This window comes from Drosophila takahashii, chromosome 3L (genome assembly GCF_030179915.1).
Source record: "Drosophila takahashii strain IR98-3 E-12201 chromosome 3L, DtakHiC1v2, whole genome shotgun sequence".
NCBI lineage: Eukaryota > Metazoa > Arthropoda > Insecta > Diptera > Drosophilidae > Drosophila > Drosophila takahashii.
The window spans coordinates 4,882,522-4,909,712 of record NC_091680.1 but is presented as its reverse complement, the minus strand read 5'-3'; the positions used below and the strand labels follow the sequence as shown (position 1 = coordinate 4,909,712).

At 39.6% G+C, this 27,191-nt stretch overlaps 1 protein-coding gene across 1 annotated transcript in view; it reads right to left on the bottom strand.

The window, feature by feature from the left end:
* dar1 (dendritic arbor reduction 1) overlaps positions 1-27,191 on the bottom strand; it is a 31,177-nt gene that overhangs the window by 2,968 nt on the left and 1,018 nt on the right. The window contains exons 2-5 of the mRNA XM_017154368.3: positions 7,264-7,864; positions 5,784-6,484; positions 4,754-5,459; positions 1,849-1,908 (exon numbers count right to left, since the gene is read on the bottom strand). Coding sequence (XP_017009857.2) covers positions 1,849-1,908; positions 4,754-5,459; positions 5,784-6,484; positions 7,264-7,864 — 2,068 coding nt within the window. The remainder of the gene's footprint in view (positions 1-1,848; positions 1,909-4,753; positions 5,460-5,783; positions 6,485-7,263; positions 7,865-27,191) is intronic.

Here is a 27,191-nt window from a genome sequence, read left to right as displayed (position 1 = left end):
TATCAGACAAATCATTTTTGAATACCACATTTCCCAGTAAAAATCTAAAATGTTTACAGATCTTCATCAGAATCGAGTTGACTTGACCAATAGTTTTCCTTTTGCTAATGGACCTCTTCACTTCTTCTTCGCAAACGAAAGACTTAGGAAACGAACTGCCGCCGAACTGCGGACAGCTTGATAACTTTGGTAAATATTTGCGATGGAAATCTCTCAATCTCGTCACTTTTCCCGCCATTTCCCCCCCTGAAAATCTCAGATTCTCAGCCCGGCGTTGCTAATCAGCAGAGACAACAGCCCGGTGGCGCCTCAAAAATGGCATGAAAAATGTGTGTGCTTTGCGCCGAGGGGAATATCAATGAAATCTATGAATGGAATGGGCTGGGCTTTGCTACGCTAACTAACGCGAAAGCCAAACAAACCGACAGCCATCAGACGGTAGCAAAGCGTTGCTGTTTCTGCATCTCAACCACTTGGCCACTTCAGCATTCGAGGAATTGCGAAAGTCTCAAGACTTAAATCCCAATAAAAACCGGGACGGAATTTCGTGTTGGCCCGAAGCTGGGTGTTATTACGATGCGATATGCTCCAAATCCAAATAGTAGCGAGAACTTTTTAGAGATCTCAAGGGAACAGCGGGATTAACCCAAAGCGGCAAAGCGACCGACCTTTCCGTTGATGGGGCGTTAACTTTATCAGCTGAGTGAAAATCAGCGCTGCGCACAAAAATCATAATAATAAAAATGTTTTTAAGGCAGCGCTTTAAGTTGCGCATAAATCAGCTGGTCATGTGCGATTAATAAAACGGCGGAGAGATGGGATTCTGCCAGTGTTTTTTCTTTCTTTCATTTTAGTATTATTTTTCCCTCTTCCTTTTTGTTGTGGGGAGGCATTAAACGTGCGGCCCATAAAACGAAGACAGGTGATTTCGGTGATCGGTGGGCAGAAGCTGGGACTGAGGTTGAAGCTGAGGCAACCAACGGATCGTCAAGTGTAATCCGAGCAAGGAGGAAATGCAGGCCAAACGTGCGCCCAGCTGATGGCGTTGGCGATTGGCGATTGCTGATGTTGCAACTGCCAACTTGCAACTGCAACTGACCACAAAAACGGAATATAAGAAAATAAGGAGGAAAAAACGAAGCCAGAGCCGCAAAAACAAACCGTACAAATCACGATTTTCGCTGCGGTTGCCTCCGTGGCGCAGAAATTGAAAATGAACAGCACACGGAAAATAATTTCCAAGATCAATGAGATGAGATCTTATTTTGGAAATGAATAGAGACGTTGGAAGAACCCTAAAAATAATTTTAAAAATGTTTATAAACTATAATTATTGGTAGAAAATTTAAAAATTATTTCATAGTCATTTTTTGATGTTAATGTTATTTTTTCAGAAGTTAAAATTATATTCTATGTTCCTATCACAAAATAATGAAATTTTAAATACATTTTTCTTTGAACCTTCATCTTTCTAATTCAGATTAAAAATTCTTTCCAGTGCATGGCACTCAAAAAAAAGGCGCTCGAAGCTCTCTGGGCCTTGGCAAATTATGTGCTGGCAACTACAAATATGAGCGCGCGAATTAATCAAAAGGCGACGGTTGCCCAACGTCCCGAAAACCAAGTGGTGCAGCTGTTCGCCGGTGGCTCATCGGCGGTTCAGTGGTGCAGTTGGGTCAGTTTTTTGCTCAGTGGTGCTCAGCACACAGCCCATACAGCCCACATGCGAGCTGAAGGATCGCAGTGGACCAATCTGAGACAGGGGGTCAAATGTGGGGTCATCAAGTGGGTGGTTGGGTTTTAAGTGGGCTGTTTTAGTTTTGGCTTTAGTTTAGATATGAAACTCACCGGTGTGGATCCTTTGATGGGCCTTCAGATGCGAGCTTTTCGTGTAGACCTTGGAACAACCTGAAAAAATATTAATTAAAACACTGTTTTTGCATTTTTAAAATAAAATAATTAATGAGAAATTTTTATAGGATTTTTTTATCAGAAAGAAATACCATCTCTTTAATCTTAACTACATAAATAAATAATATGACTTATCAAAGAATATAAAATCGATAAGTAAACAAAGACTTCAAGTTGTCAAATTTCTTAGTAGAAACCATAATTAAATATTTGGCGCCTAGAAATCAAAGCATAAACAAACACATAAACTGAAGGGGGCCTTTTAACTATTGTAATTGCTATCTTCGTTAGGAAGACTTCGTTGCCAACACCAACTAAACCGAATTTATTGCCAATAATTGTTGATGGCTTCGGGCATCGGAAGACTATAACATTTTTCGAGTGCACTTGGTTGCACTTTTCACGTTCACCAAAAAATATCAGATTTACAGAGGAGCCTCGAATCTCGAGTTCCGATAGAAGAGCTCCATTCCCATAAAGTGGGTCAGTGGGCGTGGGCCTTTAATTAGCGGGTGAAAGTTGCACGAGATTCACTTGCGACCTGCAACTTTAGTAGCAACTGCAACTTGCAACACCGCAGAGCGAGTGACATTTATGAGGCATTTTACGTTGACCAAAAAAGGATTTCCCGAGGATCCCCGCACGTACGGCTCTAATTGAAAGCTGCCTGGGCAACGTGCCACGAAACACAATGCCTGGCTGCCTCGCTGCCAGTGAAGAATGTTGCTGACAAGCTGCAGCAGCAACTAGCAACTAGCAACATGCAACCTGCAACGATCGCCGACAGTTAGACAGTTGGAGATACCAAAAAGCGCTGCCGAATCGCAGGAACTCCTCCAATCCAACCCAATCCAATCCAATCCGAAGCAAACCTCACATATCTCACTGTCTGATGCGTGCGCTTATGGCATAATAACTTCATTTGGACAGCGTTCGCTGCGGCCGGAGTTGCCTCAAAATGGCCATGGCCAACGTGTCAGACAATTGTCAATTATTTATTAGTGGCAACGCACGTAGTCGGCTTCGAACAAGCGACATTGGGACACGGACGGAATGCGTCTGGCTGGGAGTTTAGATTTTTCTCTATTTTTATTTTTCTTTTTTTTGATTTTCAGCCTGAGCCAGACAGAGTCGCCTTAAGTGCTTTTGGGCTTTGGGTTCGTAATAGTGATCCATCGCTAGCTAATGGGTATTTGAAGCAGTTATTCTGGCGAGACTGCGGGTGATGTGATCTCATCTTCGGTTAAAAAGATTAAGCTACCTGCGAATAATGGGGGAAAAAATCTAGCACTAAGAAAAGCTTGTTTACTTTATTGGCAGATCTTAAAGTGATTCAAAGCCGATCTATTTTTAGATTCTTTATCGCAAAAGTGATGTTAGGTTGTTTTTAGATTAATTGACTGCTAATATTTTTTAATAGAACATTTTTATTGAAAGGTTTTTTTAATTTACAACCTTGCGGTTTTTTAAATTATAAATATGGGAATATTAGTTTTAACGTTTTTATAAATTAAAAGGATTTTAAACTTTAAGTGCAATTTGAAATTAAAGCAAATATGACAAACGGAATTTTGAACATTTGAACATTTTGAACATTCGGATGGTCAGTAAATATTGAGATTTTCTTGATAAGATAAACTCTTAAATAGCTCACAAAAAACCTTAAACAAAAAGACACATTATCTTGAATGACCATTACTCTTGTAATTATTTCTTGTGCATACTTTGAATAAAATTACTATAAATTCTTCTATAATTTAATTCTTTCAGCAGTACCGATCATATTTCTCCCCATCGATCAAAGCTGCTGACTCAACGATCTAGACGCCCACCTCTGACATTGAAAACGCACTTGGCCAAGCTAAAAAAAATAATACAACAAAATCATGCAACTGTAACAAAAGCCCAGGGAAGGTGGCCCGCAGCTCTTACATAAATATGGCAATTGGCTAATTAGAATTACAAAGAAGGCAATTGAAAAAGCGCCACAACAGCGACTGCGACACCAGAAACTTGGCAGCGGGAACTGTCAGTCGCACAGCAAGAAAACGGCAACAGCAAATAGCAAACATCTCAGCGAACAGAAAAGATAATAAATAAATGTATAGATAAATAGAGAATAAATAAATGCCGATTGGAAAAACGCGGCACGCATGCGCAATGAGGATCGCACGTGGAGTGGAGTTTGCTTGGCTCACCGAAGTGGGCGCAAAAGGGGACGGAGGGGTCACTTTGTTACGAAAAGTGTCGCAAAGCGCGCCAAATGATAAACGATATGGGGGCATGTGGAGACTAATAACGAGAGATGAGGAAGCGCATCTCAACAGATCTAGAAAATATGGAATTTTTTCTGCTTTTTTTCGTCGTAACTTTGGTAAAATAGGTGCTACAGGTAAAAGGAAAATTGCTTTCTTCATCTAATAACCTAAGCTAACAATCCTCATCACTTTTTTTGAAAATTAAAAAAAATATATATTTTTGTAAAATTTTGAATTTTTGTTAAGGGGATACATCATCATGATTCGAAAAAAATTTACCAAAATTAAAGTTAGCAGATTTGAATGTCAATTGATTGGGAATTTTATTACGAGTTTAACAAGGTATGACACTCCATATTTGGAAAATTTTTAACTAAGTTTTGAAAAAAAAAACAGATTTTTGTTGAGGAAAATTCGGAACTACGATTTTATGGCAAAACTGATTTTTTTTAAGATTTTTCGCGGAATTTTTGTTAATATCTAGATAAAAGGCGATTTAATCATATTTTATTATAAGTATTTTTAAATTCCCAAAGTAGGTACATTTCCTGAACTTATTCTTTAAAATATTCTCTATAACTTACCCACGAAATCACAGTGGTGGATGCGTCGCTTCTCCAACTCGGGATTATTCCGTCGGTTGTAGCGCACCGTTCGCACGCTCATCAGGCTGGCGATGTGGGCGGCGGTTCCCGGTTGGTGGTGCGAGTGCCGGCCACGCCTCCCGCCCCCCGAAGAGCGGGGGGTGGGCGGTGGCTGCTGCTGCTGCTGTTGTTGCTGTTGCTGTTGCACCTGTTGCTGCTGTGGTTGCTGCTGCTGAATGGCACTGGCGGGTGTTAGGGTGGTCAGAGTGGTGGTGGCGGTGGGGCAGTTGCTGCCGTTGCTCCCCGTGACTGCCCCGCCCAGAAGTTGCAGCGTGGGCGGTGGGTTGAGTAGGCCCATCACATGACCTTGCTGATAGGGCGGTGGGGGGGTGGTACGTCGTTGGGCTGCCGCCGCGGCTGCTGCTGCCACCATCGAGCTGCCCGGACTGCCGGGATCCGAACTGGGTGGTGTTAAAGGTGGCACGAACATGTGGCGACTCGCAGAGGAGGCGGAGGAGGAGGAAATGGAGGAGGAGGAGGCCGAGGGGGTGCTGGGCGCCGCGGGGGGACACAGCTGCTGCAGTTGTTGCTGCTGCTGTTGTTGTTGCTGTTGAGCACCGAGTTGAGCTGTGGGCGTGGCAGTGGCGGAGGCGGTGGCTGAGGCAGCGGCTGATGGCGGGTGTATTTGGTATTTGGTATGGAAGGTCTGAAGGTTACAGAGGGGGAAATATAAAGGGAAATTGTAACATTGTATTTATAATATATAAAATATAATAAAATGTTTTTTTTAAATGTTATATTACATTTTAAAATTATTTATTTATTATTGTTAGCAAAAGAAAATGTTTAATGAATGTTCTTAGAATTGTTTTCAAAATTACATGTTTTATCTTTAAAAAAATTGTTTTTTTATTCCATAAGGAATTTTAAAAATATTTAAATGCTTTAAATGCAATATTAAATATGCTATTAAAATATTTTTAGAGTTAGTGGTTCTTTTTTCATGTGTATGCAAATCCCCTGGACTCACCTGACTGCTGTGCCAGCTGTAGCCGTAGGAGTTGCTGCTGCTACCGTTGAGATAGCCGCCGCCCGATCCGGCGACCAATTGAGATGCGTACTGTTGCTGATAGGAGGAGGTGTTGCTGCTGCTGTCGCCGGGGGTCGCCAGCTTGGGGCTGTTGCTGCTGCTGCCGCCGTGCTGCAGATGTTGCTGCTGCTGCTGGTGTTGCTGCTGCTGCTGCAGTTGCAACTCCACCACCTCGACAGCGGGTGGCAGGCCAGGCAGCGCCAGGCTGGGATGATGCTGGTACAAGTGCTGCTGCTGCTGATAATGTTGCTGATAGTGTTGCTGCTGGTATTGCTGCTGCTGATGTTGCTGCTGGTGTTGCTGTTGCTGCTGATGTTGCTGCTGCTGTTGTCGCTGCTGTTGCTGCTGCTGCTGCTGTTTCTCCGTCTTTATCTCCAGGGGACTGAGCAAAGGGGTCGAGAAAGTCTCTAGCAGACTCTCATCGATCGCCTCCATCTTGACCTGCGGCAGCTGCGATGTTGCAGGTTCGCTGGTAGTGTTGCTGCTGCCGCTGCCGTTGTTGTTGCTGTTGCTACTGCTCAGCATGAGCGCGTTCTCCGGATCGATATTTTGGATTGAGGTAGTAATATCGTCCCAGAGCACGGGTCGCTGGTAGGGATCGTCCAGCGGATCGGCGTACAGAGCCTCTTTGTTTTTGGTTTCTGTGCAATCAAAAATCAAAATCGAGAATAAAAAAATCAGAAAATAAAATACAGAGAGAGAAAAGCGCCTTATAATCGCCTGCTAACACATTATGCAAATCGCGGCATGGGGAATTATTAATGTACACAATGAAATCTCGCATATGCATGAAATTTCTAAACAGATGCTCATTTGTTTGACTATTTTTAGAGCTGCTAGTTGCTATTTAGCGGCGGGCCCACAATCAGAATTGAAACTTTTCGTCTAGGGTTCAGGTGTTTATTGATAGGCTTTGGTTCAGTGATTGATGGTGGATGGTGGCTACTACAGTGGAGCTTAAATACGATGTAATTTAGGGGTATTTTACAAAGGAATTTAAGTATTTTTGTATTTTGACCAAATTAGAAATGTTTAAATATTTTCCAAATGATGTATAAATATCATAAATAATCCAGGTAATTCTTTAAAGACTTAAAAAATATTATAAAAAATGTTGAATCATGTATCAAATATTTTTAAAATTTAGATACGACCTTAAATATTTTTTAATAATTTATCTACAGCTCATTAAAAGTTCGTGGCGACCTCAATCAGTTTTCTGAGCAGGGTCTCCCGCCTGTCTGCCTTTTTTTCTCCATCTTTTGGGCGGTTTCAGATTTCACATTTCGGCACCGAGCCGCAAACACGTTGCCATCGCTTGTTTTTCTCTACTTTGCTATTGACTTGCGAGATTTCACCATGCGTGTAATTTTGTGTGCCCATCAAAGTTCCCATTCCCGATCCCCCCAAAAATACCCACCATATAGATACTCCTTGTCGCTGGAAGTCGCACCACCCGCTGACGCAACCACCGCACCACCATAACCCCCGAGTGCCACCTCGTAGGGCGCTCCATCGTACAGAGGGGCACAGCCGTAGGCTCCGTTTGAGTTGGAATTCGGGGATCCAGCGGGCTGCAGTTGCTGCTGCGCCTGCTGATGTTGCTGCTGCGTATGTGCAACATCGCTGGCGTACGAGGGGCCGGTGAGGTGGGGCCACGCCTCCGATGCACCACTTTCGCCACTCTGCAGGCTGTGCGAGTGGTGCTGGTGCAAATGGTGGTGCTGGTGGTGGTGCTGATGCGAGTGGTGGTGGTGCAGGTGGTGGTGGAACTGATGTTGCTGATGGCCTCCGGCTGTCAAGCTGTTGTTGTTGTTGCTGTTGCCGGTGGGTGTTTGGCTGCCGTTGCTGTTGTTGCTGCTGCTGTTGCTGCTGTGGTTGTTGTTGTTGTTGCTGCTGCTGTTGTTGTTATTGTTGTTGGCGGCTGCAGCAGCGGCTGCCAGAACCTCAAGCTCAACATCGGCGGGCTCGATTTTGTGCAGACGACCCATCAGCTCGTGCCGATAGTCCAGTTCCGGGGACTGCCAAAGGGAAAAAGCAAAGAGAAAAGGAAATATTTATGAGAAATTGAAAAAATACACTGAGAGAAAATATAAACTAAACAAGTAAGGATTTGAATAGATTTTTATCATTAAAAATACATTTTTAATTAAATATTTATTTAGAATTTACCTGATTCTAAATATTGATAACTATATTTAATTATTTTGAAAATACACATTTGGAACAATTTTAAAATCATATCTACATATTTTGTAATTACATTTGTAATGGACTAATTTGTATATGTGTATCCGTTAGCTATTCCTTTAAAATAAAATATTTTAATATTTCTATTGGGTGAAAAATCTATTTATTTTTCTTTGTAAAAAATTCTGAGACTCTTTCTTTTGCTGAACTAACAGCAGATAGTCTTAGTAACTCGTGTGCTATATGGTCCATTGGGCAATCAGAGCTCCAAACCTCCTCCCTCTTCTGTTTCTTTTTCTTCCAGCATCCAGCTCTATCTGCGCCGCTTCCCTGGCCATAAATTTTGATTAAACTTTTATCGCCCTGCAACACTTTCTGCTGCCACTTGAGCAATCTCGTGCCCCCTGTCCCCTGACCGTTCGAAACCGCATCATTCGACTCTTATCTTTACGTTCATTTCTTTTCTCTTCTCGCTGGCTTTATTTTTATTGCATTCTTCGCTTCAATTTCGTTTTGCTTGGGCACCGAAATTTGTTGTTTGTAGATTTGTCGTCTGATTTTTATTTTTATTTCGATTTTGATTTGGATTTTTATTTTTATTGCCGCCGCTCGGGGATCGGAAATCTTAATGCTCATGCGCTTTTAGGGGAATGCAAGTTCGTTGTCTAAGTCATTTGTTTTGAGTGGCGTATTTGTCGAATTTGAATATCTCTCTCGGCAGGCTGCGCAAACGAGAACAAATAGAAACGCGCTAAATTTGTGGCCTTTGTTATGCCAAGAGTGTAGATTTTTTAGTTTTTATTTTGAGGCCTACAAATTGCTAATTCTGGAGATGATTTACACATCAAGTTTACTTCCTTTATTTTATGGAATTTTCTTTGGTTAAAATAAAGTTTATATTTGATTGTGCTGTTACTTTTTCCTTTTGTTTCTTCGTCTTGTTTGCCTTTTGTTTTATTTAATTTCGAAGAGAACAGAGACTGTCTAATTTATGGCAACACATAAGGTGGTTTAGGCAAACATAATAATCATTTGGCAAATTAGTGAAATTTTTTATACGCCAACAGGCCAACAAGCCGGCTTTTCACATGCAAATGAAGGGGAGCCAAGGGCCCATATATCAAACCAACTGTCGATCGGCGAAGGCTGGCCATAAAAAACATAAAAAAAAATAGAAGAAAGCTACGAAAATCTGACTCAAATTCGAGAAATGCCCGACACTGACTCACTCACTCCCCCCAAAACCAAAACCTAAAAACAACTTGGAAACTTCGAAACTCCGACAACAAATGTTGCCTCGTTTCTGTTTTATGAGCTGAAAATTTACGAGCGTGGCAAATTATTTTAGCTGCAATATTTTTGCGCCAGCATTTTTCATTTTATTGGCTGCGGTCGCTTTATTTTCTTCTTTTTTTTTGAGGCTATGGATTTTTGCCATTTTTTTTTGGGCTTTTGAGTAATGTTTGCTCGCCGCTGAGGTCAACATGGCGTGTGATAATTTTAATAGATTTCTGTGTTTCATTGCGGGTCGTATGAGTAATGTGAGTGTGTGGCTGCCATTTTCTGCGGTTTTCCACGAACCACGAGTTTTCCACTTTTCCACTTGGCAAATGTTCTGTACTCACTGGGGATTTTCATGGCAGCTAGGGCGCATTTAGTGGGCTCCCCACGCAAATGACCTCATAAGAATGCGTGGAGCGTCGTCGTTTTGAAAGCCTGGCGGAATCTTTAAGTGTGTTCGATTGGACTTTGGGGCACCATCAGCTCCACCAGCCAAACGGTAATTGTGTGACAGCCAACAGAACCACAAACATGAATTTCAATTATGAACTTCTGGTTCTTTTGGACATTTCTTCTTGGTGAGGTGAAATTATGCTCAGGTACTTATAATTTCAATTTTTTCTACTGCTTGACTGGCACGCCAAAGTATTTTTATTTATTTATGATTTTTTTTGTTAAACATTAAAATGCCGTTGTCAATAATCGCCTCTGAAGGCAGCGTCGATAAATGGTTATTATATGTGCGTATAAAAATTTGCATAAATTGTTCGGGAGAAGGGAGTTCGAACTTCGAGTGTAGGTACATATGTCCCGCTTTCGTCTGTGAGTTATTTGCCCGTTTGCGCCGAAGTCTTTGGACATTTTATGTTATTGTTTATTGATTTGACCCATTTGGAGTGTTGATGAATTGGGTTTAGTGTCTAGTTTTGACTCTCCTGCAGCTGTTGCAGTCATGTGATTCATATTCTTTGCGAGTGAGTGATTTATTCACTACGAGAAATTATAATTATTGAAGGGGTCAATTGCTTTGACAATCGCTTTTTGAGAGGTGTCATTGGCTTGAGTAGGGAATTGTGAATTAATGGCTGAAAGAGAGCTGTTTGACTATGGAAATATTTTCATTTTTGGAGGTGTCCATAATTATATATATTTTTTAATTATTTTGAGGTGCGATTTTGTCACTTTTTTAGGTGTTAGAGTTATTATTTATGAGTTAAAGAGTTTCCGCTCATGAATATTAATAAAAGAATTACATAACAGGTATAATTGTAACATTTAATATTTTGTTTAATATTTATATTTAATATATTTATATATATATTTAATTTTTATAATTATCTTTACTATTTTTTATATATTTCTTAATTAAATCCTAATTTTCTGTGAAACTCGCCACCATTCCCCCAAAATTCCACCTGTCGGCATTCCCAAAAGGGAAACAAAGGCTTCGTTTTCGTTTCGCCGGCAGTACTCGAATAATTTGAGTGGATTTTCTCATATTCCGCGACTCGCATTCGGCATGCCCCGTTTCGAGTGCATTTTGCGGCTGTTTAGCGATTCGTTTTGGAGATTTTTCATAGCCATCTCTGACTTTTATGTGGACTGACAGGCGATGGCGATGACTGGTGGCGGCTTCTGCCGCAGATGCAGCCAGTCAGCAAAACAGCAACCTGCAACCTGCAACCAGCAACATTGCAAGTGCAACTGCAACTGCAACTGAAACTGAGGTTGCTGCTTTGGCATTTCTCAGGTGAATGGCAGCCGAAACGTGAGGAGTTGCTTGAGTCTTAATGGCCGAAAGCGTTAAGTGCACAAATAAAGTTGTTAACTATTGTTTAACGCCACCGCCGCGGAAAACAAGACATACACATGTATATAGTGCTCGGGGTCCCCCCGAAAACCAAAAAACAAGACACAAAAAGGTAATATTTATATGAAAAACAAGCAGAAAGCATAAAAAATAATGACAAACATAAATATCGGCTTTACGAGTGCAACGTGACTTCATTTAAAATCGAACAAAATATGCAAAATAAAGCACTGGGCACTCGGCATTCGGATATACGCACCACTACACACGCAAACCGGTCGCACGTGCGTGTGTGTTCGTGGTCAAGAACCTCGGATCTCAAACCAAATTTGGCACTTGTTGTGAGAAATGGAATCAAACGGGGAAGCGTTTGTCTGCCTCTCTGAATTAAAAACCAAAAAAAAAATAAAACCCATAAAAATTAATAAATTTTATGTTCCATTATATTCGTTGTTACTTTTATTGTCTGTGTTTCTTTTACCCCGGCAACCGTTTTGCATTTTAAAGAGCCAGCCGTCCAACCGCTTGACATTTCTTTTCAATTTAACTCTATCTATTAACGACCATCAATATGCCAAAAATACCGAAATAAAAAAGATGTCAAATTGCCAACTGTTTATTTGGATAAAAAGCTCTATTAATGCGAGAGGCATTTTCTTAGCTGCGTCGATTCCGATATTGAGCCATAAAATTGGCCATTTTGCGTTCGATCTTGGGACAGCTGCGCATAAAGTCGCTCATAAATGTCGCTCCATAAAACCCGTAAGAAATGGGTCCAAATCATATCAATAACAAAGGCATTTGAACTGCGGGAAGCGATAAATTAAATGCCTAAATGGTTTTGACCAGAATGGGGTTATAAAAAGTCAAGTCAAGAGGCGAGAGAGGCCCACACAAAAGGTGGATAGGAAGATAGCGATCTAATTGGTGCTGTAATTCCCGAAAAACATATATAACAAAATATCATCATAGGCTTTCTAAAGCGATTGCCCCGAGACTTCATTAACGGCACGTGCCGAATATCGGTTCATCAACTGAGTAAGCGTAATTCCCCCCACACACCCAGTGCAAAAAAACAATGAAAGCCTGATAACAGCCAACAAAAGCCAAGATCCATTGGGGGGATAAGCAGAAGCGGCCTTCAAAGCCGGCCAAAAGTAATTGCTAGGCCAAGACAAAAGGCCAGAAAAAAGAAAGAAAGGCCAGAAAGCAAGAAAGCAATGGTAGAAATGCTATAGCTATAGCACCAAATAATCGTTAAATAATCGTCGATGGTGTATTGTTCGCGAATCCAATTGCCAATCGCCGCCCCAGGGCCAAACTTCAATTGAGTGCAAAAAATATATATAAAGTATATGTATATTTCCTGAAATTTGTCTAATGAAATGGTGGCTAATGTTTATTAGCGCCGCCGAGTGAAAGTTTCCATTAAGGCAGGAAGCAATAGACTTGACAGAACAAGTTCGTTGCCTGAGTCTTTCGTTTGGCTTGGAGTGGCGAGGCGAGAGAGCAAGTTCGTTGCCAGAGTCTTTCGTTTCGAAACCAAAACCAATGTCAAATCCCAGGGCTGAACCCTCTGTATAAGCCCACGGATCCCCAGCGAATTAACCCCGAACCCCGGGCGCCATAAAAACTAAACGCTGGTCCATAAAACCCCCCGAAGATCGTAAAAATAGTATAACCTATATGCTTATATATATGAATGGTTTGTTTTGGCCATGACTCAGCCAAGGAGCGAAAAGCGATTTGCATAAAAAATCGCTGGCAATTATTTTATTGGACCAACCGCACATAAATCTTGGCCAACGAGAGAGTGAGAGAGCGGGGGGAAAACTATGCCAACTATGTTTTTCCGCATTTTCCGCCGGCCAAATCAGCATGGCAAATCAAATTTGGAACAGTAGTTGGATCGCTCTTTTCCTCGGAGGCCGAACGACAAGTGCAGCCCATGCTCGACATGCGTTTTGCATCGTTTCGTTTCGTTTGCGAAATGGCCAACTCCTTGGTTTTCCTAGCTTTTCCCGCTTTTCCTTTACTTTTTTTTTGGCCAACTTAAATGTCACCAGGGGACTTGAGGCCTGTGTGTCTCCTCCGCGCGATTTGCAGTCAATTTCTGGGAATTGCATTTTGTGTCCACTTTGCATTTGCTCAGAGCTCAGAGGAGGCTTTCCGCTGGCTGCTCCACTGATTTGCATCGAATGTCGAATGGCCATTGGGAAGCCCTGTGGGATGTGGACCCACAAATTTAAGTTAATTTTCCACAGAGATTTACAGGCTAAAAAAAATTATTTAGCCTTTAAAAGAAAGGTTGTATTTTTAAATTTTAATAAAATTCAAAATAAGTACGTCGTTTATTTTCTCAATTATTTTAATTTTTCATTGACATTAAAAATATTTAACTATTAATTCTTACATTTATTTAACTTAAAATAAGAACAGATATTCTTGCAAAATAATTAATATTAAATGAAATAATTATTTTTATATAAGGAGTACCAAATAAGTTTATGTTTTTATTTATCCTAAATATTTTTAATAAATATTCCATGCATAAAAATAAATTCCAAACTGTCTTGAGTGTATCCCCCTGTTTTTTCCTGCAGTCTAGGCTCCCTGCTCGCGGCATATGCCACATGGGTCTCGGTCCGCAGGCAGGCGTGTAGGTATTGACAAGCCAAGCGCTACCTGCTACTATACGATACCGAAAGAGTTACCTGTGCCACAACACACCGCCTCTTGTGGAAACTCGGAACTCTTTACATGGACATTCCCCGGCGAGAATCATTTACACGCGAGCAAATCGCGGAAGGGGAAAAGTGGTGGAAGGGGAAACTCTGCGGGCTTTGATTCTGTTTATTTGCTTGTCGCCAGCCACAATTTGTCGGCACAGCTGGACGCGTCTCCTTCGCTTTGCTTTGGCACCTGCGAAAGCAAACAGTCCACTGCAAGCCAGTCTTCAGACTTCAGTCTTCGGATATAGGGAAAATCTGTTCACTCCACCGAAGGCCGAACCGACTTTAACACCTTTATCTGAGCCGAACTCATCAATTAGGTAAAAGAGCGCAAGACGGGCTCATAAATATTTAAAGTGTATTAGGCTGGGGAAAACGAAGAGAAGGGGGAGACCGAAGCGGAATTTTGGAAACTCTAGAGGTACACAGAAAAAAAAGAATAATTAAATAAAAAATATATTTTTTTATATAAATTGGAATAGTTTTTAATTATTAATTAATATTAAAGCCATGTTTTTAAAATTGAATCCCAGATCAATAATAAATATATTATGTAGAGGAAGCAAGAAAAATATAGATTTAAATGCTAAAAGTAAAAACTAAAATTTAATTAAAATTTTTACGAACTAAAGGTAAGGATACAAATGAGAATTATTTGGATGTGAATGCTCATATTTTTTTCCTGTGTATAAGAGGCCTGGAGAAACTGCTGGGGGACACACAAGGTGTCAATTTGACATAAATGGGTCTCGTATCTTCTACTCGATCCACGCTCGTGTCGTTTACATAATTAAATGAGGTCTGCCCCTCGCCAACTTATTTTCTCTCCTATTTTTTCTAATCGTAAAAGAGGCGCTAAGTGGCAGGGCAAACAACACAGTACAGCACAAATCTCTCGAAAAGGTGTTAAAAGAAAAGCATGAAGCGTTTATCTTCAGCTGAGCCCCCACTCTATTTTCGATTTCTCGAAAGTCCATTAAAAAAATCAAATGTTGCTGGTCATCTTTAATAGGGGCAGCTGCAAAGCTGCAAGTGACCAATAACTCCGGCTCATCATCCATCAGCTGCGATCAAATTTGAGATCATCATCATAAATTTAGCTCAGCTCTCGCCCCCATATCATACATATATCGTTTTAAGGATCGAGAGACCTTAACCCTCTGGAGAGTTCGTTTTCGTTTTCGGTATTTAAACCCCCTGCTCTTCAACTTTGACGTCATTCGCCGCCGTCAGTGTCTCTTTCATTAGCGTTCGGGTTATTACCCAGGCAGCCACCTTAACCCCTGGCACCCCTTGTCCTTTCGGCGGGCATTCTGCCCTTTAGAGCCGGCATTTTAACACCTTTTGCGAAGGTGTTCCGTTTGGCATTGGCGTGTGCTGTCGACGACGCGTGCGCGTCTTTAAAGAAATTAACTCGCAATGTCGGACATTGTGTGTTTTTTCCTCCATTTAAGTGCGAAGTGAAGGTAAAAGAGAGAAAAACTACAGGTAATCAAGAGGGAGAAACACAAACTAATAGCTATTTTGTCCGGGGAAAAATATCCAACTAAAAGAAAAACCATATTTAATTGCTATTTTATTTTTACATTAACAAAAACCTTTCTAAACAAATCAATTAGAGTTTTAATATCATAAAACTCATATAATCGAGAATAAAATGCACAATAAAGTGGCGATGAGTCTTATGGCTTTTTTATATTAGGAGCAATAAAGGGAATCACTGGGTAATTAAAGGCGCAGGTAAATTAAACTTTTGATTGGATAATTTTTATGTGGACTTAATATGAGTTTTACAATAATGCTGATTATTAAAAAGGCGGAAATTAATAAATTTATTACTTAAGTATTTTTCCAGCGTCGAGGAATTCTAAATTCTGATTTTTACATTGAATAAAAACTCCGAAAAAATCAGAATCCGGTTCATTGAATTAGAATTTCTCTGCCGACCGATTAAATTTCCCATTTCTCAATCTCACACCAAATATGCCAACTTCTGCTGACCCAGATTTTATTCGGCGTGATTCATTTGAGCTTTTCAAACGTGTTGCAATCCCCCAGCCAACCACACTCTATACATTTATTCTCAATTGTCGATTCAATGGACCTTTTCAAATGCCATTCATTATGCCACTAAACTTATTAGCTACAAATGTGTCTCCGCAATGTGTCAGTTGCAGTTCCCCCAACGGCGGCATAAATCACTTGCCAAAACGGCAGCTCCACCAGAAAAACAGACAAAATCCGAAAAAACAGACAAACAGAAGCAACAACAATGGGTTAAACAACAACAATTCCGGACAGCCAAAGAAATGCGTTAATCAATGCAAGAGCCAAAAAGTAAAAAATAAAAAAGAGTTTGCCCAAAAATGGTCAAGAGACCAGCCCACAAAAGTCAGTCGCACGTGAGTCCCAGTCCCCGATGATTTTCAAGGGGTTTCTGGCTTTCAAGGGGTATTTCACTTGCTAAAAACATTTCAACTTCCTCATTTGGCGAGACCACAAAAATAAAGTTAATACACATTTGCCGATCTCTTCCACCCGCCGTGGAATCTGAATCGCACTTCATTAAGACCCGCCGAATATTTGTAAAAATAACAAAACAAAACGAAATGTAAGCTTAAAATATTTGCGCTTTTGTTAACGAGTTGCAAAAAGGCAGTCACAATGCGGCAGCAACGAGCTTTTTGCGTTAATGATGCACATTGTTCGGGGAAAATGAGAGGCCGAGTCTGAAAAGCCGAGGCTGACACCTGCGTAATGAAGGATTTTTTGGGATATAAAGCTTGATTTTGGCTTTTGTAAACAAATATTTAGATAGCTGAAAACGGGTTAAATAAAAATTAAAGTATAAGAAAAATATAGAGGGCATTGCATGCTTTACTTTTACAATTAGCATGTATTTCAATTCAATGATATTTAAATATATTTTTTAATATTAAGGAACTTCGGATAACCTAAAACATATTTTTATAAATATAAGACAAATTTAAAAGCAAGAAAAATATTATATGCAATTATGCATATTTGATTCATTTGATTACATCACTTTTTTACTTTTAAACATTTTTTTGAATATTCAGGAACGAAATTTTATTGCAAAACCTGAAAATGATTTTCATTTGTTATGTTCCTGCCTTGGACACTTAATTCTCACTTTGATTTATGCACATCTCAGCCCACTTTGACGTCAGATTTAGCCCCTCTGCTCGGTTTTCATGCAGGTGGGCGTCAATTGGAGCAGCTGCATCCAAAATAAAAAAACCCAAAGCCGAACGACAAGCAACAAAACAAGCCACAATGATTGCCCGCTTCCTGCTCAAAAAGCACAACAAATAAAAATGAAATAAACGTACTGGCAAAAGGGGGCGGGAAGCGAATTATGCACTAAGCGATTGTCATTACAATAAATTTCGCATATTGTGCGCATAAATTTGGCGAATGCCTCAAAGGAGCCCAAGAGGCAGCTGGGACATCCAAAACTGGAGTTGCCGTGAGTCATGGGTTCTTATTGTGCCCGAAAACTGGGTCAAATTGCGGCACATGCGAGTGCTTAGAAGACAATGAGTCAACGCCGCGTATACGCAATGTGGGCCAGGCAGTAACTTCTGCCAGGTGACATTTCCAGTTGGGCTTTTCGGTATTTTTACGGTCTGTTTTTAAGTCTTTCGATTTGGTTTTTAGGCAGCTGTCAAGTTGTCAAAACGTTTGCCTTATCGACATTTCAATTAGTTTCTGCGGCCGGGAGAAGTTTGCCACATTAACGATATGAATTGATAGTTGGCCTGTCAAAATCTTTTGGCACATATCTATTTCGTCTGACTGCCGTTCAAATATCAGCCGCATGTGTGCCGTATTGGCAAAGTCGCATATGCAGATTGTGTGGCAAGTTAAAATGCCAGCAGACATCAACTGTTTAACATTTCTCGACTTCTGTTTGGATCGTTTGGTTACCCCATCCAAAAATATATCGGCCATATCAGTTGCTCATTCAGCAGTCTATCTGTCCAATTAAGCATTTATTTTGCGACATTTAATTAGGCGAGATAGAGCGTTTAGTATTTTAGTTGGACTGAGTGGAAATATGACAAGGTTTGAGGAGTGGGAAAATGTGGTCAGTCGAGGCACTAATGTAATATTAATTTAATAAATTTAATAAATTGTAACATTACCGCATTTAACATAAATATTTCAATTAAAATATATACAAAATATAACGAAATACCCATTTATTAATATATTTGTAATATTACACATTTTAATAATAATATTTAAATTAAAGCACATTAAATAGAAGTAATTATCCATTTGTTTTAATGTTTTGTAATAGGTATAACAAAACTCGACTCAGAATAATAATTAAATTTAAATATATTAAATAAAATTAAATCCCCATTTATTTTATGTTGATTAACCTTCAATCTCCCCTTCTCATCTCCCCGGAATTCACTTTCATTTTCGCCAGCGATTTATAATTTACTAACTGAGCGCACTAACTGCGCTTTGTTTATGGCTCATTTAGCTAATTTCACTTATTACCCCTTACAGCATCAGCATCCCGCCTTCAGTTTGATTTATTTTAACGATCCACCCAAATGAGTTTAATTAAGCAACGGAGGAGTATAAACAAAGCAAGAAATTCGCTTCCCAATTATTCTGCTGCGAGTCTGCTGTTTATTTGCTCGATTCCTGTGTGTTAAATGCATTTAATTTAACTGTGACATATAAATTATCGGCAACCTTGGGCAATCGCGCGCGTTCTATGTAATTAAATAAATTGTTGGGATTTCGAGAGGGGGAAAGGGACGGGGAGTTTGATGTTTTAAAAACAAATAAACCAAAGTAAGGATCGCCCGGGGGCTACTAGCAGCAAATATTTTGACGATCGGCTGGCACAATTAATAAACAAAATTCGTACAGAATACAGGGGCATAAATTATAAGGCTAACATATGTCTGGCCTGGACATTATAGCCCCCTTTTTCCCCCTTAGCCACTCGGAAACTTGGAAACTGCCAAATGCAATCACGACTCGCAGAATCGGTTGGTAAGAAATCATAGCTCTCTCGCTTGAGCCTGAGACAAATGCGGCATGATGGCCCCGGGGGACGTGCCAGGCAATTACCCACAACTGGGAAATTAAAATGCATGTGCAGTGATTTTGGAAGGGGAATCAAACTAAGGGGGGTAACAAACCTGGATGCGTGTGGGGCTCGCTGACCCCTTGAACCGCCGTCCCCCTTCCCCAGACTGAGTCGCATAAAATATGTGACAGCTTTGACACCAACAAACAAATAACCGCAGCAGCCCATGGAGAACCAACATTCAACATCCAAACATCCAATATTCGTATTCGTATTCGTATTCACTCCACCCGAGGGGAACATCATGTCCGACAAGATTTTCGTTTAAAACGCGAACAGGTTTCGCTTTTATTTTCCCTCTGCGTGTGCCGCCTCAAAGGGAACACTGTACTACAGGAAGACTTATCCATACACTTTTACTTTTCAGTTGTAGAGGAATACTAATTTAATTAGGAAAGAATTCTTTAATACTTTTAATTTCTGGGCCTTTAAAAATTTAAATTTAACTAATCGGAGATCAAATGATATTTGTATATTTATTATTTCATAATTATAAATACATTATTTGTATTCATTAAAACAATCATAATAAAATCCATAGTCACATTAAAATGATTTATTTAAAAACTAAAACACCAGAAAACCTATACTTTGCAGTCTAGTGTAAGCCCAGCGAGAAAGGCTGGCGCAGATTATGCTAATTTTCGGCATTTCATTGAGGAAAAAGTCTTCGTATCTATGAGTCTGTTTATCGGGCTGCGAGTGTGTGGAGTGGAGGCATTTCATTGAGGCCAAGCTAAGATATTTACGCAACCAGTTAACAGAAAAACCGAATCCAAATGGACATGGCCGGCAGAAGTTATTGGGATTGGGCTGAGGGGGGCTCGAAGGGGGAGGGGGACTGGTGGGTGAGAGACTGGGACAAAGAGTTGAAACAAAACTCCAAAAATAGATAAAAGTCCAAAAGGCAAAATGAAATAAATCAATGGCAAGAGGCAGACGACGAGGGAATAAACAATAATTTGGTTAAATTAGAAAATCGGTAACAAAAATCAATGATGCTGAAAATTTTCATAATAATAGCGTTAATAGCCATCATAACAACGGTCGGAGACCAAACAATAGACCAATATTTTCGTCTGGCAGGGAAAGGTGGGAAAAGATACTCCGCTGGAGTTGTTTTTTCGACATTGTAAGAGAGACTAATAGCAGACAAATTGCTGAATGAAATGGATATGGGAATGGTTATGATAATGAGGTCTAGGAAAGCAGTAGTAATAGAAATAAAGAGAATAAAGAGCCAAAAATAAAAATATATTAATTTATTTCATGGCAAATCTTTCACATTTAATTTAAACAAATATAAACTAACTAGTTAAAATATAATAAAATCTATTTTTAAATAAAATTGAATGGCTAAAAATTCACCTACTAAATTTTACGACTGTGTAGCTTCTTTTGTCTTTTTTAAACTATTTTGCCCTGAGATTTGTGGGCACTTAAATAAATGTTAATGTAGCTATTAATCGATTTCGATCGGACTGTAGTATTTTATTGATTTCTTTAATCCCCATTTAATTTCCTTCTTTCTTTCTATTTAGAGTCTGAATTTTATGGCTTAACCAAAATGGCGACCGGACAAATCGTTCTCGTTCTAACGGTTTCAGTGCAATTGTCTTCCTAGATACACACCGATACAAAACTCTGATGGCCATTGTATATAGTCATTATGTGCTATATATATCTATAGTGTATATACTTCCCGTTGAGCGGTTCATGCGCAGTGTCACGCATTCGCTCAGTTGTTCAGCTTTTCAACTTTTTTCAGTCCGCTCCGCTCGACGGCTGTTAAGCACCATTAAGCAGCAAAAGTCAACGTCGCCATGTTGAGACAGCCCCCCTTCCGTCGCTGCCCCTGACTGCCACCCACCACTCCTCAACCCCCCTTTCACACCCGCTGAAAGCGTCCAACCAAAAGTCGGCAGAGCAATAGCTTAAGCTTCGCAAGCGCAGCAAATCAAAACACATTTCATAGCTTGAAACAAAACAAAAAACACAAATGGAGAGAAAAACGGCAGCAAAAGCGGGGAGAGTAAGGTCAGAGGTGGTGAAAAGGGGGGTGAATAATTTGTAAAATTCTTAGAGGAAAAGTAAAATTTATAAAATACATAAATAACTCGAAGCTTTAAAATATTATTGTAATAAATAATGTTTTAATAAATATTCAGATAATGAGGAAATTATTTCAAAGCTCAGTAATATTTTTAAGTTTGGAAATAAAATGTTATATTATAGCATTAGAAGTTAATTTTAAAAAGTAATTGTAATTAAAATTTCCTTATGTTCTGATTTTTTTATTCATTTACCCCTTCCAAGAAATTATCTTCACTACTCCTCTGCCCACTAAACATTGAAGCATGCTCATATTGATGCGTGTGGAGTGTAAAAATAAAAACAGCAACGAAATTATTTATTTATTTTTCGCTGGGACCGAGTTAATAAGAGAAACAAAAGCCGGTAAACGTTGCTGCTGAAGTCTATCTCTCTCTCGCTTCCCGTACCGCTTTGGCCCCACCTCCCCTTTGGCGCTTGGATCCCCCCTTTAAAGTCCGCCCACCCCTCCACTGGCACGACGCCATTTGCCAAGCGTTTTGCCTTATAGTTGCTGCCGTGTCGTTGGTGTTGCTGCCGTAACGTCGATGTTGCTGCCGTGTTGTTGCTGCTGCCGCCGTCGTTCTGCTCATGTGCGCATGACGAATGACCGCAATTTGCGACAGTTTTTTTTTCTGCCCCGGCTCTTAACTATTTTATTTTTTTCACCATTCAGCTTTTTTTACTTTACATATCTGCCTGATGTTGTTGACTATTAGCCATCGTTTGCGCTGTGCTGTGTATCTATTTTCATTATTGGCTGCCTTTAAATGCGGCTCTTATTTGCCTCTGCCGCTGCCTATATATAAGTTTATTTATTCTAATGACAAGTCACTCGAAACTGACTGATATTGATATGGTTATTGTTGTCGCTATTCGCTATTTACTATTTTGTATCTAGTATTTACTGTTCCCGTCTAGCGCGCCATTTTGTCAGTTTTGCTATTGAGAGCGATATGGTTTAGTGGTTTCTAGCGATCGCCATTTGTAAGCGGATTTAATTGAGTCTATTGGCGACCTAGCTTTGGATTTGTTTACGAGGAAAAACTGATTTTAGAAGATTTATATTTTTGTTTTAATAGCTTTATTTACTTTAGCTGTGAAGCCTATTTATTTATTTTAATTAACAGCACTTTTACTTATTATTGGCGCCCAACGTGGGGCCTACATTAAATTAAATTTTGAGATTATGACATATTTTTAGGTTAATTGTTGTCAGGAGATTTTCAAAAGGTGTTTTTCCAAAAATTTTATACCCATTAGGACACCGAAAAACGTCAGTTATCCACCACATTTTAGCACTTCCCCTAGAGTCGCTTTTTCCACCCCCGCTCGCTGCTCATTTGCATAAAACCATTCGCACAGCTATTGCATATCACCGGGATATTGAATATCCTTTGCGAAGGACAAACATAAAATGCATAATAAAACATTAATTGATGTCGATGACGCGTCGTTTGGGAAATATTCTCACAATTTCACGCTGGGCAATCATAATATTCCTATAAATTTCGATATTGGGGTGGCCAGTGAAGCTATGAATAAAATGCGCACACAGGAAATGCCCTGAAACCCAGGGCCTACAAAACCAATTTCCGATCAGAGCTCGAGAATCACTCAGCCATATCGAGGGGCTCTTTTGGCCCATAGAGAACTGGCATGCGCAACATGTAGATTGTGGGGAATCAATAAAAATTTGAAATGAAAACTGTTGAATAAATGCTACAGGATTTGCGGGCAATTAATTTGTGTTATTTTCAGAAAAAAATTCAAAAGGGGAGTTGTAAGAGCTGAAGTTCAATGGCCAAAAGGCGTTTATTGACAGGCCCTATTAGTGGGTCAATTGCCCAGCGGAGATCTCAATGCTGGCTCACTCGCGTACCTGGCGCCTCTTCTCGACTTATACCGATTTCTGGTACCTTTTTCTCTGTACCCCGGCAATTAGCGATCGATCGATCATAGAAATCTCGAATCTCGGTGATAAAAGTTAAGTAAGCAAATAATGTGATTTTAGGCGCATGTTCAGCTGCGGATATCTCGCATGGGTCCGCGGATTATATATTATAGTTATCTTACGAAATTTCGATTTCAATTTAAATTTGCAATTCGGTTTCGAATTCAAGTCGTCGGGCTGGTTTGTTTGAACCTTTGTTTGGTTTACGACTGAGATCGACTGAGATGGAGCGATGGAGACCATCCGATGATGGCTTTATCATCGCTCGCCGATCAAATGTGTTTTTATTTTTTCTCACCTTGTCGCTTGAAATTTAGAGAGACTGAAACTGAAATTGAAATTTACAGCGGCGGCATTTGACATCGTCGGTGGGTCAACTATTCGGAGTTGGAGATTTCACGCAGATTTTGTTTCATAATCAAATAATTGATCTTAATGCGGCATCGGAGCCTTAAATGAAATTTATTTCATTCCATTCGCTGTCATCCGCTGAGCTTTTGATCCCATCAAACGCGAAACGAATTGCGCTTCAATGTTGCGGGGGTTTTATTTTTTATTTTAGCACCTCGAAAGAGCATAAAAAGCCTTTTTTTATATTTCTTTGGGCAAACTAGTTTCCGCAATAATTCGCTGAAATCAAGCATGTTTTTGTAGGCCCGGCAATCTATCAAAAATTTAAGGTGATACTTTTGGCTGACTCGGGAAAAATGTTGAAATTAGTCAGCCGAAAGGGTTTGCTTTTGGCAATAAAGGTTCACTCACGTGCCATAAAATAAAATTAGGGTAAAAAAGAGGGAATTAAGGTTCGAATTGGGTTAAATCAATGGTGAGGATTCTATTGAAAAAAGCTTTTAAGAAATATATCAAAGCAGAGATTGATGGATAGTTGGTTTTATTGTTTGAGACAAGGCTTCATATGACTTAATTCCAATTAATATGAAAAGAATGACATTTTTAAGATGATGATATCTCCAGTTAGGATTAGAAATATACAAAAGTTATTCATTGATTTTAATATAATGTTAAGTGTATTCCCTAAGATTCTATATTCTATGGCAGCTCAATGGCTTGTGAGTGATTGATTCCCGTGGCTTGATTGACCTCCAACTTGGCCAGGCGGCGAATCAATCAAAACTGGCTGCAAATGAATGATATTTTACTTTTTTTGCAACTTTAGCCATTTTTGGCGCATTTTGTGTGCCAGTTTTCGTTTTCATTTGCATGAATTGGCTAAAAAGGCAAAAAAGACTAAAATCTTTTTATTGTGATGAAGGAAACCGAAATTACTGGCGGAATTTGCATAGGAATCGATCCATCGATCGATGGGCGATCTCCCACTGGGCCTTAATGAGATTTTGGCCAACTGTTTTCATGGCTTACTCCAGTTATTATTTAACTGCCATTGTTTGCGGCGGTGTGTAATTGGCAATCGGTGTTTTGTGTTTGGCCCGATCCAATCTTGAACTCATTTCGAAATGGAAAGTCTATACTAGGGACATCATTATCTTATCTTCACCATTATTTGGCCGTTTTCTATCTAATTTGCCACGATTTTTTATGGCTCAGATGAGCAGACGGCGGAGCAATTGTGATCGACTGTAATTCTTGTTAAATTTCAGCACCTATTCGCTGATTCTTTGAAGGCGGCCGCCTTTGTCTGATTTCGATTGCAATTCGCAAATGCAAATATTTTGTATTGACTCAGATTGGCCATAAACTCATACGTTTTTTTTCGTACATTAGAAAATGTATTTTATTGACAAATCACTGGGGCAACTTTGGGCCACTAAAACAATTTGCATAAATCTCAAGACCCGTGCTGACAGTAGTAAGCACCCCTCCCCTGAATTCACAACCAACTTGTGAGTTATCTGATTTTTATCTATATTTAATTATTTACGATTGAAGCACAATGGTTCAGGGCCATTAATCAGAGCTGCAAAACCGCGTGCCTACGTGCTTGATTAGTTCCATTATTCACTGAGTGTATTCGATACTCGGATACTCAGATACTCGTTTATTTGGATACCCATTCCGCTAATTCCCTGTAAACTAATCGTAAACTAATTTCGTTCTGAGCCATAAAATACGAGAGTTTTTCGTCATAATCGCCGTGAGTCGTGGGAATTACCTTGTCATATCTGTTAAAATCAGTGGAAAAAACGGAAGAAGTCCGCCCCCTCGTCCTCAAAAGCCTCATATTATCTAGAGGAAGTAGAGGGGCTTTCGAGGGGTTTTCAAGGGGCAACAGCGCTTTGTACTTTTGCGACTGTCTGTAAATATTTGACAACACATGCCTAATTAGTGCAGCCATTGATGGTGACAGGCGGAACAAGCAACAACACTTGTCGAACACCCAGCTCTTTTACGACCCGTCGACTCTTTGACTCGTCTTTTCCCCGGAATCGCCAATGTCTCGGGTTTCTTCTTTGGGTCTCTGAGTCTCCGAGCAGTTCCTTATCTGCTTTTAGGGGAAGGAAGTGTTCTCGAGAGTGCCAAGTGCCAGCAAGAGGCACTTAACCCGAAGCTTTGTTGAGTAAGGCTAGACTTCCCTTTCGGGGGGAAGGGAAAACGGAACTTATCAATGGGCGTAAGACGGGTAGACTTCAGGGTGTAAAAAGTTAAGATAAAAGGGGTAATGATGGGGAAATTTAGGAAGAAACAATAAGGTTCTTTTAATTAAAAATATGGCTAGCTACTGGGAAACTTCCAGGATTATTTTTAATGATATTTGATATATTAAGAAAATACAAAGAAGAAAGCTTAATATTTTTAATCATTTTTTTTTTTAATTTTATATAAATTTAATATATTTTCCGTGGTTCTAGAAAACCTCCCCTATTAAGGTTAGAATTCTCCTTTCCCTTCGATCAGTTCCACTACACTTAAACTTGTATTGACACCCAGCGGGCTATTAATAAACAGGATAAACACTTCGCCAGAAAATAGTATTACTCATACGCACCCTGACCATTTTGTGCTTATGTTTTCATAGTATTCAATGCTATAGCTATAAAAACTATATATATTCCCGTATAGGAACCATGATGAAATCCCCCAGTCAGTCAGCTGGTTTGAGTCTCCAGAGGGGACACTTGACACATTGGCAAAGTGTTGTGGACAAATATTTACCCAGAGCTTCGCAAGTAAGCGCGAGTCAAACAATTGAGGCAAATAAAGCAAGGAAAACAGAAAAACAGGCTGCAAACATGGATGTATCGAAAGGAGGAGTGAGGATCATCGCTTGGGATCGAATCGCCACAGTTTCCCTACAAAAATCAGAGGAACAGAACGCGTGAAAAGTGTGGACAAGTTCAAAAGAGTTGACCGACCGTTTATTTGAAAACGGCTTAAAGAGCCAAGGGTTCCTGTAGGTGATAACGAGATTTACAAATCGATTGTCGCTTTTGACAAACAAAAAATAAGGAAAAAAGGAGAAAAAAGCGGAGGAACCCAAGGAACACCTGAGGAAATTCAAGGTGCTAATCTCTGGGGAAACACAAACTCGAAAACACACAAATTCCGCAGCTCAACTCCTCATCTCAATCGATAATCGAGCTAATTTGTTTTCGGTTTTATTGTAATTTTGAGATTGCCGCGTGCGTTTTATTTATACTCGCATTCGAAAAATCGACAAAAATCTGGTCTGTTCAAGATTTGCATTTTGATAAGCGGAAGTTGTTGGGTTTAAGGTGTTTTTCATGTGATTTGTAAGCCCTCGTATTTGTTTTGTGGTTTCTGTCTTTCTTATTGTTTGTCAAATTTGGCTAAAATTAATTTGCAATAAAAGCGGCTTAATTACCGCATTTTGTTATAATTATGGCCCGTAATGGTTAACGATGATTTCGTTGGAGTTTTTTGTTTGACAAGTGAACAAGATTTAATTAGCTAGCATTTGAGATTTTCATAGGAATTAGGGATCCTTTTTGGGTAATTAATATTGTTAACCCCTATTATTTTTATAGGATTTTATTGATTGTCATTCAACTTCATTGAATCGATTTTTTTTAGGTCAAAATATTATATTGAATTTAAAATACAAATTAAATATTATAGATCCAACAAACATTTTTTTAACATTTATAATATCTTGTCTGTTATACATCCATTATTTGTTTCTTGATTATATTATTTTCCTGAAAATATTTAA